The sequence below is a fragment of the Triturus cristatus genome, chromosome 1_2 (genome assembly GCF_964204655.1).
Source record: "Triturus cristatus chromosome 1_2, aTriCri1.1, whole genome shotgun sequence".
Lineage (NCBI taxonomy): Eukaryota > Metazoa > Chordata > Amphibia > Caudata > Salamandridae > Triturus > Triturus cristatus.
The window spans coordinates 766,460,240-766,478,918 of record NC_140580.1 but is presented as its reverse complement, the minus strand read 5'-3'; the positions used below and the strand labels follow the sequence as shown (position 1 = coordinate 766,478,918).

Sequence of the window (18,679 nt, the reverse complement as noted above, 5' to 3'; positions counted from 1 at the left end):
AGAACCGACTCCTCGTTCTCCCGGCCGACCCAAAAAAACGATCACTGAACACCTTTTTAATCTCCCTCTGAGATTTTTGAAGTGAGCTGAATGCTCCAACATATCTAGACAGATCTTTAATGAATGCTTCTCCACAAAGAAGTCCCTTAGCCAAAGGACCTTCCTCTTTGGGTGCTTAATGAGTAGAGGATCAAACATATTCTCACCCAGTCGGTCCAAAAGATTTTGTTTACCCTCCGTGCATGAGGTGTCTTCTTTTAGAGAACCTTTATGATGTATTAAATCCTCCTCCGAATTGAAGTCTGAAGTACAACTCAAATCTACCACTGCACTGCCAGAGGATTCGTCACATAAAACAGACATATGTTTGCGCACACTTTTAGCCGCATCATCACTCGGCATGCCCGAGGCATCATCATCTTGCCTGTCGGCAAAGCAAACATGTTCTACCATAGTAGATCTCTTCCTTTTACCCAGTTGCACACTGTAAGACACATGTTTCCTTTTACGTGATGCCTTTTCATGAGAGGCATGTGCATTTTCATTTTCTGGCGCAGACCAGAATCTTTCCTCATCTTGTCTATTTGACTTAGATGCTGCCAGCAATTCTAATTTCCTTTCCATGCGAAGAGACACCTCAGTGGTAATTTTTTCAATTGCTTTATTACGCTTTTCATCCAGAGTACCCTCTCCTTGTTCCGTATTTAAATATAAAATCTTCAAACCCCAAAAAACTTGTAAATTAAATACTCACAACACTTTAAAGAAACTAGCTTGCTTCCAAACTATTTCAAAACTAAAGAAACAACTCCTTAACAAAGTTACCAAAATATCCTCTTAAAATATACTCTCTTTCACATAAAAATATTTATTAAGGAAAATTAAATATCCTACTGCTCACAAAAATAATGTGTCACCTCCAACAAAAACAAGCGCTAAATATCGAACGATCTCTTCACAAGAAGTATTTGTGTGAGAGAAACGCCATTACCAAGGTAACCTGTGACACGCTACACTCTACGGCAACAATAGAAGTTCAAAACTAAATTCGATCATTACAAACTCGCGAGCGCGCGTACACACGTTCATGAGACCTCGGAACAGGAGTCAGAACGCGGTCGTCACAGGAGAGCGAGGTTAGAGAAATGCATGCTTCCCTTAGTAACCAAGGTAACATGACGCGAGCACATAACTGACAACTGCTAATTTTAAAAATGATACTTTGAAAATTCAATCAAATAGACACAAACGGATCAAAATAAATCCCCCTAGGAAGGCCTCCCTAATAATGGCGAAACGAACCGCGTTACAGACATGAAAAAAACCTCGAAGCATGCTCATTAAAATATCTAACTCTGCCTCACGATCCAAAATTCCTATAATCCGAATAAAACGAACAGATCAGTTTTCTAACCCCCAAAGGTAATCGGTAAATAACTCTAGATCCCCTAGACATAAAAGCATTTCCCTTCAAATTTATAATAATAAAATTGAAAAAGGTAATACATTAAAGAAATCTTTATTTTTTCCAGTTAATTTTAAATCATTCAAAGGGTGTCCCACACATCAATCTTAAAGTTCTAAACACCCTTAATAACAAACAACCTTAAACTTATCAAGCTGTATGGGGAACATGAAATTGTACTTCTCCCTTAGAGTAGCAGCAATAAAAGAAGGAAGAGGACAGGCCTGCCTAAGGGTTTTATTGTTTCTGGAATGTTGTTCAAAGTTCTTTATTCTCTATTGCAAGAACCTTTTAACATGCTGCTGAGTGGTGGCAATAAAGGATTTATTGCATAATGTTGGCCTCCATGTCGTGCCATAAAATCTGATTCTTCACTCCATGTCACTGCTTTTCCAGAATGTTCACTGCTAACCAGCTGGTCCATTCCATGAGACGCTGTTCTCCCAGAATGTTGACTCCCTAACCTGTTACTCCAGTCCAGTATGTCACAACTCTCTCTCAGAATGTTCATCCTATAACCAATCCTCTGCTGAGTTTCATGTCACCCCTTTCCCAGTATGTTTACACTCTGACCTGTTAATCCATTCCAGTAGGCCACCTTTCTCCCAGAATGTACAACCCATAACATAATCCTCCATGCCATGATATCACAGCTCTGCCATAATGTTAATCTCATAATCACCTGCTCGGTTCTATGATATCAACACTGTACCAGAATGTTCACTCTCAAACATGCTACTCATTCCATTATGATACCAAATCGGGGGTAACTGTCCCAATGGGAGGGGTGCTGGCAGTCACCCACTCACCGACAAAGGAAAAAAGTGTAGAGGGGGGAAAAAATAACGGGGAAGAAGAGAGAAGAATTCTAGGTCTAGAACCCGCTAATCAGAGGCAAGCACATGTCTTGTCTCTTGTTGCCCTCACACACCCCGAGTTACCCCCAATTTGGTATCATAATTATCAGGAGCACGGGTACTGGACCACAACCAGCTCCTAGTCTCCCTTCTTTTTTTGTTGAGACTCATTCCATTATGTCACTCCAGTCCCAGAATGTTCATCCTACAACCCGCTGCTCCATCCACGAAGTCACTGCTGTACCAGAATGTCCACCCTGTAGCCCACCCCTTCATTTTATGAAGTTACCACACCCCCAGAATATTCACCCTTAACCATAATATCATCACATCACGCGATATCATTACATTTTCTAGTCATTTGGAAGTAAAACAAGACATGAATATTAGGCACGTAAGAGTAGGTGAGTGTGTGTCTTGGTAAGGGAGGGTGATATCATGGTGTGGGCAGGCACAGTCAACCAAGACAGCACAGGCTACCCTGACACTGCAGGCATGGTCTTGTCTGTGACAACGTGCCCTTCATTTATCCATTCCCTTTCAGGGTGACAGCCCACAACAGATATCTCCTTTGGAAGATGGGGATCACCCACGTGCTCAATGCAGCTCACGGCAAGTTCTTCAGCCAGGGGAGCCACGAATATTATGGAACCACCATAGAGTACCACGGTGTGCCAGCCAACGACCTTCCAGACTTTGACATAAGCAAGTATTTCTACTCTGCTGCAGAATTTATCGACAAAGCCCTGAACACAACCGGAGGTATGGACGTCTCACTGCGGCTACAAGACTTTGTGGCTTGATTTGATATGATTTCATTTTTGTAAAGCGCTAACGATTGCTTGGAGGCTTCTTGGTGCTACGTGTGACAGAAGAGACAGAGAATAATTCGTTGGCTTTCCAGAATAAACTACTCAAAGATCCAGGGTGGAAAGCCAGGTCTTTAAGTCCCTCCTGAACTTAATAAAGAGGTTAAATTACAAATCTATATCTGTGCAGGCCGATTGTAATTTGGAGAAACATTTATTCATGGATTGCTTGCAGAAATATTTAGTTATGAGCATAGATAGAGCACTGAGAGCTTGGATAAGCAATGAGTCTTGATGTTTTGAGAAACAGTCATGAATACTGAGAGCACAAAGAAACAGAGAATCATAAGTTCCAATAATATAGAAAAGTAGTCTAGCATTCTATATTAAGCCAGGAAAGCTAACGCCTCTCTCCGCCACTTCCTTGTACAAATCCCCCAGAGAGTCACTAATACAAGATATTGGCGAAACAGTGAGTTAACAAGAGTGAGCCTTGAGACGGTTTGAGTTCTGAGTATACGTATGGTTGGAGAAACTGTAAGTCAGGAATAATGAGTGCTTAGAGAAAAGGTGAGTTGTGGCTACTGAGAGCTTAGAGAAATGGTTGTGAGTATCAAGAGCTTGAAAGGGGAGATTGTGCATCATGCTAAGAAAAAGCACAGCAGTCGCGGCCTGCATGACTCGTGGGTGGGGGGGGGGGGGGGGCGGGTGTCGCACGCCAAGTGGGGGGGGGGGGAGGGGGTTATTTTAAATACAAAAAAAAAATACCTTTGGTGGTCCGGTCCTGCATCGCGTTGTCCTCGCAGGAAGCCTCCCTCCCCTCCACTACGCTAATCACACTGCTGCAAAGGCAGCGTTGTGATTGGCTGGGACGCTGACCGCACAGGCATCTATGGGGAGGATGTTTTCTGCATGCAGGCTGCATGGAGAAAAGGGAGAGTGTGCGTGACTGGTTTGGTCGGCCCTGGGGCCCACCATACAGTCAGCGCCCACAACACAACTCCTCCCCGATCCAAAACCAAGCAAACCCTTCTTCTGCTTTCCCGCAGTGCAAGAAGCAGAAACATAAAATGGTATTTATACCATTTTATGTTTCTGCTTCTTGCACTGCAAGAAAGCAGTAGGGCGATGCTCCTCCGCCCACATGGAGGAGCCGCCCTGAAACACAGAGGAACAATGAGTCATTAGTACTGAGATCATGAGTCAAGTGAGCTTATACAAACTGGGAATAGTACTGAGTGTGTGTAGAGACAGAGAGTGATAAGGACCACGATCATAGAGATATAACCAATCATCAGTATGGGAAACTTGGAGAATGTACAGCAAGCTTTTAGAAACAATGAGTCTTGCTTATATAGACCATGACAAACAAAGACCCACAAGCATCAAAATTAGTAGGGTACTGCGAGTACAGAGAGGTGGGAGAAGCAGTGATTCCAAATTGTGGAGCCCTTGGGGAAACAGCAAATTGCAAAAACTGCAAGATGGAGAAAAAAAAGTGAGTCATGATTATTGAGAGCTTGGAGAAACTGTTAAGAATTTTGTGAGCTTGGAGAAACAGTGAATCATGACAATGACCTATTGGAGAGACAGTAAATCACGAGCACCTCTACCTGGGAGAAACACTGAGTTATAAGAACAGAAGACGCCAGTATACAGGCAATCCTGAGAACAGAAACAATGAGTTATGAGTACTGAGACCTTGGTGAAACATTTACTCATACTGCACGTACTGATAAACGAGAGAAACTGTGACCACGGCTTCTGAGATCCGCAGAGAAATAGTGAGATGTGACTACTGGGAGCTTGGACACCAAGGGCATCACAAGTAGTGCGATCACATTAGCAAAAAAAAGCTTGGTGAAATGTAAATTATGGGAACGGAGAACGCAGAGAAACGGTAAATCATCAGTATCAAGAACTCAGTGAAATAGTGCACAATCAATAATGAGAGCTCAGAAAAACAGTGAGTCTTGAGAACCAAGCAGGCGCGGTACGTCCATTGGGGCGTAGCCCCCCCGCCCGCAGCGTCGGCGTCTCTGAACTTAAGTAAACTGAATCAGTTTACTTAAGTTCAAAGACGCCGGCCCGAGGGAGAACTAACTGACAATCATGTCAGTCAGCATGACGTCGGACCGCCCACCCCCTTCAGAGTCTGAAGGGGTGGGCGGTCCGGCGTCATGTTGACTGACATGAATGTCAGACCAGGGGCAACAGGCAGCAGCACAAGTGCGCATGAGTGGGGACGGAGGGCGAATTTTTGCGCCGTGCCCAGTCATGCGCACTAGTGTCTGCTCTGGCTGGCGCATGCCCATTAGGAGAGCGAGGGTTGAGCAAAGGCTCAAACCTTGGTCTCCTAATGGGAAGGCGGGCGAGTAGTAACCGTGCCCTAGGCCAATCCTGGCGCTGCTGGCAGCGGCAGGTTTGGCTGAGAGGGGTTGCCACTTGCCAGTCCAATCCAGTGCCGTTCGAATCGTGAAGGCGTCAAGGGGAGCGAGTAGAGGTGGCACGGACCGGCTGTGGTCCCACGGTGGAGCGCAGAAGGAGGAAGCAAGCCTGTTGAGGTGAGGAAGATTGGAGCTCTGAGACGCAATTTCAGTCGACCCGTTTTTCCGACCGAGATGGGGGCGGATCTTCAAAAGGAAATAATCAGCTGGTTAGATCTCCCGAAAAACTTTCTTCTTTTCAGTTTTAACACTTAATTTATGCTAATGCCTCATTGTCTCTTTACACCATAATTTTGCAGCCAGAAATTACTTGGCGGGTCTTGAAAAGTTTATGCAAAGCTAAGGAGCATTGTCGTTGCTCGCTCGCATCTGGGGTTTTGTGGCCTGAGTGAGGCTCACACGGTTGGAGCTGTGGACATTTCATTCTTCGGACCCAGAATGAAGACGCGTTACCAGTTCTGCCATTTCTTAATTAAGCGAGTGACACTGTTGAGGGTCTGTTCTTTGTGCTTTATTTGGTGGGTGTGATTGATACAGCAGCTCCATGCCTCCTGGAGTAGATAGCATGCCGATTTTCTCTGAGCATGAGGTGGTTTGTTGACGCTCTTGTCGACATGTTGTGTGATGGTAGTTCGTCTCTGGCATTTGAGTCCTATATTGAGGTACTCATCTGCAAACTCCGCATCTAACGCGTTTCCTTCTCGGTGACACGGCGGGAATAGACCGATTGGTCTAAGAGGGAACACAGAACATGTGACTTTTCATGAATGACTGAGACTTGATGATGTCCACAATAGACGAAACCCGCTGGGCGGATTGTTTGTAATATTTTGTTCTGGATGAAATAATTGGAGTGCAGTATGCAAATAATTTTACGGCTCACCACTTTCAAATGCCACCAGCCGCCCCTGGAACCAAGTGCTTGGCTAAACAAATAGTTGTGAGCTTACACAATAAGAGTACATTATGAGAATCTGAATAAATAGTTGGGCATGAATGTAGGTCATGAGTACCAAGAGCTTGGACTAAAAGCAAATCATGGCCGCTGGAAACCTGAAGAAGCAGTGAGTCATCAATTCTAAGAGTTTGAAGAAACTGTGAATCATGGAACATCACTGGAGTACAGGAAGTAAAAAGAGTTTAGAAGATAGTGAGGCAGAGGTACTGAGATCTTAGTGAAATGTAGAGTTGTGCGTATCAATACTTTGAAGGAACAAATAGTGAGATGTACATAAATGATGGTCAAATAGGAAGTGAGAGTTGAGACAAACAAGAAATCATAAATATGTGAGCTTGTAGATAGAGCAAGTCATGAATTTAGCTTGGACACATTTTGAGGTTTGAGTGCCTAGAGCTTGTCGAACACTGAGTTATGTACATCGAGATCTTAGAAAAACAGATAATGAGTTCCAAGAGCCAGGAGAAACAGTGAGCCAAGAGAGGGCTTGGTGGAACAGTGCGTTTTGAGTAAGAATCTCTTCGGCAATCAATGAGTCATGAGCCCCAGGAGCTTGGAGAAACAAGAAATCATTAGTGTAGGGACTGTGCACATAGAGCCTAAGGCTTGTGGGAACGTGATTTCTGGGTCACCATATCAGGTGTGCGGCTGTCCCTACCCTCACTGTGTGGCTACTATTGCTGCCTCCCTATTTTCCCAACGCAGAAGCATCAGTCTGGAATCATCAGTAGTCTTTATCATTCAAACATCAAATGGTGTACCTGCAGGAGCTGAAAGTGTGTGAGGGGGAAGGGAAGTAGTACCTAAAGATTGTAAAGTGTCATCTGTGGCCAGAGAAAGATGCTGCAATGTACTCAAAAATTCTAAGTGGCGGTGATACCTTAGTGCTGAGTCTTTGGGCAGAGCAGGGTCACACACGTTGCATGGTAGAACTGCACCTGCCCCTGGTCAACCTGAGGGGGGCTCAATTTTGCCAGTAATAGTAATGGTGTCTCAATTGTATCTAGCCTTAATGGCCTTAAAGACTTTAAACAACACTCAGTCGTGGCCTTGCTCAGTTCCCACATAAACATTAACGGAGTCTCACTCTTTGCTGTTCTCAATGAGCCTTAAAAATTCATTTATTATCAATCCGGCCAACCATAATGGTTCAAGGAATAGTTTCAAGTCTAGCAACGAAGATGGATTCAACCCAGATCTGTGACTGGTGGTGAGTGTCTGAAAAGTTTCAGCGCTCCGTCCATCATCTCCTTGTGTTTGCTTTGTTCACCCTAAATTGGCAGGGAATGCCCAGACGTTGGTCCCTTGCTCACTTTGCCCCTGGATTCAAGCTGGCCTGTCTGATGAGGGTTATCACCCCAAAACCGGTCCCAGGATGCTTGTTTCTGGTCCAGGGAAGACCTTGCTTGGCCTTTAGCAGCTGGACTGTTCCCATGAGGAACAGGGTCGAGACTGATTTGCATATGGCTGGGTCTGAACTGGGGTGGCGAAGTGACCTAAAGTACGATGATGGATTCAACACAGATCTGTGACTGGGGGTGAGTATCTGAAAAGTTTCAGCACTCCGTCCATCATCTCCCTGTGTTTGCTTTATGTCTAGCAAGTCAAAACGCCAGAATAGTTTTAATGTAACATCACAGTGGGCTTTGATGTATTTAACAGCTGCTCCATAGAATGTATCCATATTTACTCTATTTTGTTATTGCACCAATTTGTAGAAAAATGACCACTTTGCGGTGCTGGAAAGGTGATTGCTGAAGGAACCACAAAGGAGCCTTCCTGCTTACAGCCATGATTTGTAAGTTAAAATGCCATTCTTTTGCCCAAAATGCTGACAGTCCACACTACTATACCTTTATAGCTAGTAATCATTAAACCAAATGCCCCAGCATTACAAATGTAACCTTCTGCTGTGATAAGGTGGCATCACCACTCTTGCACCCTAAGCATGTCATTTAAATATATATCAGTGCAGGGTTTGCAGACTACCATCCAAGGTCGAGACCTAAGTCCGAGTGTCAAGTTTCTATAAAGGGACTTTAGAAATTGTGGCAGTATTGTGGCATACAAGAAAGCATAGGTATCAAAATATACATTGTATATGGGGAGGGCAATCGGGCCTGCACCTCTGCTAATGTGACCCTTACAGCAGTTTAAGCATGCCACATTGTTTTTTCCTCAGAGGTTTAGTGGGTACTACTGAGGCCGAATATGAACAGGTCATTCATCAGAACTGGCCCCTTTTTTCCAGTTACACTATCTAACCTCTATTGTTAGAGAGTATGGGGGAAGGGAAAGAAAGAAAACACCTGATACATTTCTGATGTTAGTATGGTGTTTTTTCAGTGGGGTTTGGATAGTGTGAAAGACCAGTCCAGATGAACACCCCTGACCTGGATGAGTATTGACTGTCGGCAGAAACATGTTGACTCCCTAAAAGTGTTAATAGCACACACCTTTTAGGAATATTATTTTAATGATACAAAGAAGAGGCCTGCAATAAAGATGTTTGACCACCGACCTTCTCCTGTGTATTTATATATCTCTTTGTCCCTTTCTGAGAAAAACTCATAACAATTTATGATTCCACTCTAATACTACATGCAGCAGAAGTGAGCACTATGGATGACCAACTCTGACAGGGAGCATGTCACAGGTGTCAGTCATTGTGGCTTGGCAGGACAGGTACCTTGCAGTCAAAGCAGTCTCCAGTTCAGTTCCAGTCTTTATGAGTGAACCGCCATAGACATCAAGGACGTAGTCCTGATGCAAGGACTCACACGAACATAGACGCGACGGACGAATGGTGTCGCCGAACATAGTATCCTTGCCGCTGTGATTAATGTTTCCCAAATTGAGCACTCGGATGTGTGAACTACGATACTTAATGATTCTCTAAGTGTTGAAGATCTTCTGAAACATTTACTTGTGTTTAATCAGTGAGAAGCGAAGGCTTTGGGACTCTGGTAGGACTCTGTTGCTCAAGAAGTATATTGTTTACCAGCAACAGACCTTGTTGGCCCTGAAAAAGCCCCTGTTCTTGGCGAAACGCGTTGGTTGCGTCTGCTTATTACATTCTGAAGGTTGAAAGAAAAATAATAAAAGGAACAGTCAAGCAAGATCGGACTCCTTATACACTTCTTGAAAGAATTTTATTGGTTCGTTTCATATCAAATCGCTTGTTTGTTTATGTGTTGCCTCTCATACCTTGTGTTATATATTGTATGATTTATGACCATCTGGCAGCTGGTCACTTAAGGAGGGCAACATTGATGCTAAAATTTTACTTGGGACTATATTGGGTTTTTGCTAGATGCCACTATTTCTTCAGTCTGATGCAAGGAATACAGAATGCTGAGGATGCAGGTCTTCCTGGGGCCACTCCTGAGTCTACAAACATGGTGGGGTGACTTTGGGTTCAGGGTTTAATGTACCTCGAAGTCCAGTTGAGATCCAGCTGAAAATCAATTGCCACTGATCTACTGGTCTCCGGTTACAGCAAAGTCAACAGTCCTTTAACTGAGGCTAGTGTCCCTCTTGGGCAACCAAACTGTACTCTGGCAACTCTCCCAAATCCGGCAGACTCTGGTGCAACTTTTGAGCATCGAGAGTCTGACTCCCAGGCTGCACTTCGACGGTCAGCGGTAGTCAGGCAATCTTGACAACCAGCTCCAAAAGTCAGGCTTCTTCAGCATTTGTGATCCTGAAGCTGTAACAGGAAGTCAGCCAACTGACTCTTGAAGTCACATCTTCTGTCTGGGGCTCAGGGATGACTTTTCCTAAAGCTGGGCACCACAGGCACAGTCCTCTCTTTGCTAGCCCCAGGATCAGCAGGTGCAGTCTAGTCTTTGGTGCAGACTCTCTTTGCCGGGTCCAGGGAAAAGCAGGGCAGTCCTTCTTCTGTCGTCTCTCCAGTGCAGATCTGATCTGAGGTCTCAGTGCCAAGGGTGCCACTTTTATGCCCAGAACTTGCCCTCTGGGATGCAATGGCTACTAGCCAATGGGCTACCAGGTCCCCTTTTGCCTGATGGCAACGTCCTGTCGAATGTGGCATCTAGCTGTCTCAGAATGCAATATTCTGTTCACTCCTAAGATTGTAGAACCCCCCCCTTTGTCAGTATGGGGAGCTCGATAGCCCACCCAAGAGGTGTGGGTACCTAAGGGCTACATGCCCAGGGTAAAATTTGTTTGGCAACTGTGTCCCCAATGCCAACCCGTCTACTAGACAAAAAGAGCAGGCCCCATTGTGTGTGTCCTCCATTTGCCCTTCAAAGGAGGCTTCCCTTTCGAAGATCTACTTTTGGGCTCACTCTCCATTTGTTTTTTCTGCAAGGAAGAGATAACACCTCTTCCACTGGCAGGCCCTTTGTGTTCCTTCCTGAGAGTTGTTCACACCTTCTCCCAGGAGGGCAGAAGGCTGTCTTGTGGCCAGCAACTGTAATCAGTCCCTGCAAAACTTGGCCAACAGAGTGGCAACTTTCTAAAGTTGTCATTCACTTAAAAATTACATTCATTTTTACTTGGGTATCAAATCGAGTTTAATGTAATGATTCTTTTGAAACCTTGAAGTATCAACTTTAGTAGTCTCATTCAAAAGTTAGCACAGCTGAGTTGTCAGTGTGTAACCCTGTACTCGCCAATAGGACTACTAACCTTTCTACAGCAAGAATGACAATTTGGGTTTTTCTGTTAGAACATGCAAAAACACATGTAACATAACATAACGTGTATTTGTAAAGCACAAGTTCACCCAAGGGTATCTTGGAGCTGAATAACAGAAGTTGTGTCCCACTTTTTAATATACAGCACCTTGCCATAGGTCTAGATAGGTCTGCCTTAGGGGTGACATATATATTAAAAAGGAAGGCCCGGACTTTGTCATTAAGCTTAAATGGCAAATTCTAGTTAGTCTAGAGGTCTGTATTTCTTCTTGAGTCTATCCCTTCGCGCCGGGAAACCCATTGTGGGTAGCTGATGCGCGTTATAAGTTCAAATAAATAAAATAAATAAAATAAAAATAGTTAACAGTTCAAATATTGCTCTTTCAGCCAGCAATGTGGGCTAGGAGCATTGCTTTGCTTTGTCACACTTGTGGTGGCACAATTAGTGTCGCAGTCCATGAGGGACACTTCACCTTGCATGACTTGGTTACCCCTTGCACCATAAAGTAGGGACTTATAAGTAAGTTAACTTATGCCAAATGTGGTTAAGTCAATCAGACATGCATGTTTTAAGTGTCAGATCACTGGCATTGAGGCCTGTTTGGTAGGGCTCAGTGCACTCTCAGAGTCAAAAACCAGCAGCATCAGTCCAAAACTTTGGGGGTGATCATGCAAAAAGGGGCATTTCCTTACAGTCTTCATCCTGTTAAGATCTCCCAAGGGGCCTGCTACATGCTTAAGTCATCAGTAACTACAAGGAGGTACCCAATGTTGAAGTATGCCCCTTTTGCTACATACGTTTGCAGGTAGACACTGGCTACTTAAACCAGGTGTGTATAAGTATAGGATTTATCAAATTACAAGTGTGGTTCTTAGTGAACAATATGCGATGTATGGGGGGGAGTATTGGTGAGTGTTGGCGAGTATCGGTGAGTGCCCGATATTCTGCCTGCTTTCTTTTATTTAAATATTTGAAGTTTTTATATAGCACCTTCTAATCAGTTAGGTATTAAGGGGCATTAGCCAGAACCAAGCAGTTAACTTGAGTAGGTCGAGGAGCACCAAGAAACAAGAGGATGGAAGAGAGGCTGGGGAGAGGAGGGGGGGAGGTGGCGTGGGAAGGGACGATATACTAATTTTGCTTAGTTGATTTTTTTTTGCTTGGATAATTATTTAGTTAAGTGGTAGTAGTTTCTTAAGTCATGGGATCGAATGCAGAATTTGATTTCTTTAGTTACTCGCCTTATTGGTAAAATTGGAGTTGAAATGGATCTCTATTCAGAATGACTGTGAGGTTTGAAATAAACTTGCCACCTGTTATGATTATTTAGTGGTCCGCGTGCCACTTAGGTAAAGTATGTGCTTTCTCAACAGTTGACGCTTCCTATGGCAATATATGGCTTTAAGGTGAGGTCAGTTAAGTTTGGGGTAAGAGCAAGCTGGGCGAGTGGTATAATGATGAGAGAAAGTTATGCCCTTGAATTAAAAAAACATGCTTCGCGAAAATTAGCCTTTTAGTATGATGCAAAATCCATGTAATCTTTCAACAGTTATTAATTTGCTTATTGACTAATGGCATTTTCTAGTTCTTATGAAAATGTATAAATAAATCCCTTCACAACACACATTTTTGCACGTCTTTTTGCAGGGCATGAGGTTTCTACCAGGCGCCATTCTATTTTCCTGCCTTCATAGATGTGGGCCCCATGGCAGTACACAGTGTTCTATTCATGCCACCCACAAATGCCCACTGTCCAAAGTACAACACAGTAAACAGGGTTACGTGTAACTGTGGAATTAAAAACTGCATTGTGTCCGCTGAAAAGAACTCACTGTTTATTGTCAAAGCCAGGCTAGCTCCAACCCCAAATGGAAATGTCTATGGTGCTAATGCGATTAAAACAGTAAACATGTGCCTGTCCATCCACATCAGCACACTAGCTGAGCCGTGATTGACGGGGCATGGTATTCCTAGGTTGTGGTCATTGGCGGCATTCCTCGTTTTTTGCCATGAGCTTCGCCCTCGGGGCAGCACTTTTTGCCATTCCAAAATACTACTTTCAAACCATTCCTAAAAATACTTGGGGAATGTATACTTTTCGCAACACAAAAAGATGATGGCCTGAATGCTGAACATTGTCAAACATTCACCCCTCCATCCATCAACTTGTTATGTTTGCTGTTTGCCCTAAGTGGCCATGGGTATGCTCAGAGGGGGTCCCTTGATCACTGTGCCACTGGATTCAAGCTATCACAGCTGATATGGGGTGATACCCTGAAACCGGTCCCAGGATGCTTATTTCCTGTCCAGGGAGGACCTGGCCTGGCAACTTGGACTGGACTGTTCCCACGAGGAGCAGGATCAAGACTGATTTGCATATGGCTGGTTTCAAACTGGGGTGGCCTGGTGAGCAAAAGAAGGATGGATTCAACCCAGATCTCTTGACTGGGGGTGAGTGGTCGAAAAGTTTCCATCCATCATCTTGTGTTTGGAATGTATACTTTTCCCCAAAATATTCCACGACTGGATTCGGAATTCTAAATTAGCCTCCTGGAATATTTGTTATGAAGTTGCTCTTTCCCCAAACATTCTTGGATTAGAGTTAGAATAGTAATTTTGACTTTCTAACGTCAGCCACGCCCACTGCTGCCCTGAGGGTGCAGTTCAGGGCAAGACACACGTTCCACCGAGAAGCCCATCTCTTGTGAATTAAGTCAGTATAGCGAAAGGTCTTAAGTAGGATATGACTGACTCTACACTAATCCTGCCCGCCTTTTAGAGTCCTGACTCATCGGAAAATCTGACATATTACCTCAGCCCTAACCATCCAGTCCTTAGATTTCCGTATATTTCAACAAACACTTTCCTTTGTGCGCAACTAATACTACAATAACATGTTTTAGTTCTCTTAATGTATTGTTTCAACCCAAAAGTATTAGGACATTAACTATGCAGTGGCTAAGGCACTAAATCGCACATTAGCTTGGCTCGCCACTGACACCTTGTGTGATCTTGGTTTGTGCTTGTCCCTGAGTTCCACAGACTTTTTCAGTGACGTTATGAGCATGAGTGTCTACAACAACAACTGACGCTTGAAGCTCTGTGTTCGCTTTTTGGCTGCCTTTCATTTGAGGACTGTACTGGGCTGAGCTAACGTGTGTGTATTTATTCCCAGGTCGGATCCTGGTGCACTGCGCAGTGGGGATCAGCAGATCGGCGACCCTGGTGCTCGCCTACCTGATGATAAGGCATCACCTGCGGCTAGAGCAGGCCATTCGGGCCGTGGCGGAGCATCGCTGGATCTGGCCTAACCGAGGCTTCCTCAAGCAGCTACTGCGCCTGGATGCGGAGTTGGCACCGCCATGCCAGTAGGACATGGCGAGGAGACCGCTGTGTCCTCTCCTCTCAAGAGGCATCAAGGATAAGGTGCCCAGATGTCACTCACATAGACACCAGTATTCCATTCCCCGGGCTTCGCTTTTACATAATAGCGCATTCTGGGAGTTGTAGTCTTGGTTAATTTTAATTGAGCCACTTGGACCAGAACACCTGACAACAATGATATGGAAAAGCAAAGTGCAGGAATGAAAAGGGGTGTCCTGGTGACATGAAATCATTTGGTCACCCTCGTTAAGATGCATAAGGTGTGAGGGCTGATGTGGAGCGGCTGGTAATTGGAAATCTTCTTATTTCTGGAGGGAATTATGATTTCGGAGTGGAAGTCAATGGTGAAATGTCCTCTATTAGGCAGTATTGGGCCTTGTAGTTCAGTAGGCTAATGGATCCACTACAGAAATATGTTTTTGATGATCTCATGGCTTCGGGTTCAAATCCCGGCACGAACATTCAGCCTTTCTCACTACTTGAGTCATGAAGAACAGCCAATCTGTGAGACAGCTCGGAGAACCCTACCACCTCTGAGGGCAGTATGGACTCTGTCACGTGCCGGTTCACCCTGTCCGTTCTGTTTACAGGAGAGTACACATCCTGCTTTTCTTGCATGGCATGCAAATCAGCCTTTTGATAACATATGACTTGGTTGCAGAAGATAATCTCACCTTACTGATTGATAATACCTGAGCAATGTCAAGGACACCTGCTCAGCTGGGGCTTTTGTTAACTGTGATGGTGCCCCAAATAGTGACATATACTCAGTTGTGTTCTGTCTGAAGTATCCACATGTTGTGAAAGGGCACCAGCAAAGGTGCGGCGTCTCTCCTCTCTCCTACCCACCTCAGCATTGATAACAGAACAGCTATTTTCCTACTATGAAGAAACTTGTTTTTATTACTAGTTGAGTGTGCATATGACTTATTCCCTACACGCCAATGTGGCCTATGGTATTGCTATTTTGTTTTTGTTTTCCATTGCTTTCGAAATAAATGAGGATAAAGCGTACCCTCAAAAGGTAAACATAGCCATGTAAAGTTCCCACCATATACATTACCACATTTTCTATGATCTTGCGCCAAGAATGCACCACTTTTGTGGCCAGTGTGATGCAAAATCCATTTTGGGATTTCCAAACCCACGTAAACTAAGATTTATGTGGCTTTCCGTGGGATTTTATCCCAAAAGTAAAGCAAGGCAGCGCTTACGCTGCCTTGCGATAAGTTGCATCGGAGAGGAGTTACATGGGAAGAGCATTGACATTCCTGTGGACCCACCCATGTAGTATGATGCAAACCATGTCTAATAAAGTCAGTAAAGATGGGTTTGAGCCAAAATGGTGTGCCTACCCGAGGCTGGCGTTACAAGGAGGAATATCTTTATTTCTCCTCATTACTTCCTCTTTGCATGTGTGCTGCATTCCACATCCTACATAGAAAGATGAATAATGCTCTAAGAATAGTTTTTGTGCAGGAAGGTGTTCCTTCCTGCACAAAAACTATTCTGGCCACAACAGGGTGACTGTGTTGGCATCAGGCAGCCAGAAGTGCACCATCGCTACGAGAGAGCATCTTTTGGTAGATATGTCACATTTCTGCTCTCTCCCTCTGACGCAACGCAGCACAGGAAATTCTCTTGCTGTGTAGCGTCAACGTTTAGTAGATCTGGGCCACAATCTTCTTGCTGTATTGCAAAGTGATGCTGCAGTACTCCTGGTTTATGTGAAGCTCAGCCCAAGCTGATGCTCGGACTCTGTGAGGGTCTTGTTAAGAATGGTTTTGTTTAGGACGGCCTTTAGTCACTCTGCTATATAAGGATGCTGCCTCCTTAGCCAGATACTTTGAATCTACTATGTCAGAGGACTCAGCATAACAGCTGATAGGAATCAGGTTAACCTCTGCCAGGTAGTCCTAAAAGAAGCCCTGGTGAAACCTGAATATAGGAAAGAGATGAGGCATAATGGGTAGAGCTGCTGACTTTGGAACATGGGGAATGAGGTTTGAATTGCAGCCTTTTATCAACATCCTGTACTTGAGGGAAAATCACATATTCTACCAGTGCCTCTGAAATGTATACCTGCTCTGGTCCCACTGTAAATCGCTGCAGCCCTCTTGGGCCAGGTTCGTGCAATTAAAAAGCTGAAACAAAACAATCGCATAATAGAGCAAGTGAAGTTCGAGCCTCGTGTGTACTCTGGCAAAATACGAAAGCCCCCCTCCCCTTGATTTTATAACATCAGCAGATACTCAAATGAGGATCACAGAAGATCTGACCACCAGTTGGAATCTGGAAAATGGAAATCAGCAGCAGTTTGCTGCCACAGAGGTCTGCTAATACATTGATAAGGTTTAGCCATCAATGAGCTTAGCTGATGATAGCCTGAGGCAGGGCGACTTTAGGGTGGTGTGACCAGTGCCACTGCACCGGGCGCCGAGCTGAGTGGACACTGTATTATGAAAAACCTTTTGGGGTTAAAAGAACCTGCTGCAGAGATCCTAGAGTATCCAATCATTTTCAGGCAATAATAAAAATGTCACAATAACTCTGGTGTTTAATGTACCTTCTGGAGAGAGATTGAATATTTGTCTAGTGACAGTTTTGACTCATCATAAAGTAGCACAGAGGGTTAAAATGACTGCTGCAACTATATTGTACCATGCAGTACACAGAATTGTATTTTATGGAGCTAGCTTAGTGCGTTACTGCTTTCGGCATAGAGATCGTTCTGTTACGTTCAGTTCATAAGTTACAATGCTAATATAGCACAGTGAGCTATGAGGTGTCATCAAAGAGCTGCATGCAAACTGCAAGGTATAGATTCAAACGTTATGGTTTTCCCCAGACTTCCTTTATCCTATTGTTGCTAAAAAAAAGTTTTGTTTGGGTAGAAATAAATTATTATTAGAAAAGCCAACCACTGTGTTCCGTTTTAAATCCTGAGTTTGTGCTTCTCCAGACCAAGCACTCTTAAATTATACCGCCTACCAGTATGGATGACATGTGACTCCTACACTTTGTAGTCTGTATTGTCTTGTGTAACATTTCCTATACACAGGTATGATTCATTGTCTTAGTATAATGTGAGTGTGATGTAAAGTGCTCTGACACTGAACACTGGTTTGAGTAGTGCCATAAAACAAATGAAATATATGTGAGAGTGGGGCTTGGGAGAGATAAGGGGCACTGTTGGAGGGTGGTAGTGAGGTAATCAGTTGACAACCACTGTAGTATGTTCAGAATATAAAACAATTGTCAGAGGTTTCAGGACAGAATAAGTTGTTTTTTCACTGTAAATTACACCGCATCCAGAATGTCTGCTGAGATACAGCCGGCTGCTAATTGCTGGGTGCCATGAACTCTAATCGTGAGTGCAATTACCTCAAAATTAGAGGCTTCAGCTCCCTTTGAAAAACTCAAAGGTTGCAGATGGAGGAAGATAAGCACTCATTCAGAAAAAGTATAGATTCAATGAGAGAGGTTCAGCAACAGAGATTAATATGTATTATTTGAAAGATCAAGAAGTTGGTACCATCCGCAATATTCATTTATTCAAGCCTAGTTTAAAACATTTAGAGAGCAAGAATATTTTTATTGACAGTGTCAATAAATGATGAAGAAGGCTACAAGGATGTTTGATTAATTACTTTGTGAATGTCAGTATCACCCTCAGTAGTGTTTATGGTTTGAATAGAACTGCTAAAATACCATCTGACGATTTTCACACCGAAACTGCAGTAGATAGTTTTTTACATGTTTAACTCACAAATGGTGGATATTAAGCACTTAAGTTGAATTCCTTCCTGATTACCATTTAGGGCCTCATTACGATGGCGGTCAGATCGCCTCCGACATCCTGTCCTTCGTGCTGACCGCCGCAATACAATGCGTGGCGGTTGGCCCACAGTGGTCGGAGTCCAGACTGCTACCTCCGCCAAAATCTCAGATCCTGACGGAGTGGCAGTCGGAGTCGCAGAACATAATGGTGGCGGTGCCGAGCCAGGCACCGCTGTCTGGATTTGGATATCCCTTTACGATAGCCTATTCATGGTGAGAACACCTCCATGTATAGGTTGCCAGGAAGGGAAATTAGG

The 18,679-nt window shown here is 44.1% G+C and overlaps 1 protein-coding gene across 1 annotated transcript in view; it reads left to right on the top strand.

Moving 5' to 3' along the window:
• DUSP13A (dual specificity phosphatase 13A) overlaps positions 1–17,502 on the top strand; it is a 69,550-nt gene extending 52,048 nt beyond the window's left edge. The window contains exons 2-3 of the mRNA XM_085608745.1: positions 2,867–3,084; positions 14,374–17,502. Coding sequence (XP_085464871.1) covers positions 2,867–3,084; positions 14,374–14,570 — 415 coding nt within the window. The 3' untranslated portion in view covers positions 14,571–17,502. The remainder of the gene's footprint in view (positions 1–2,866; positions 3,085–14,373) is intronic.
• Positions 17,503–18,679: the final 1,177 nt, after the last annotated feature.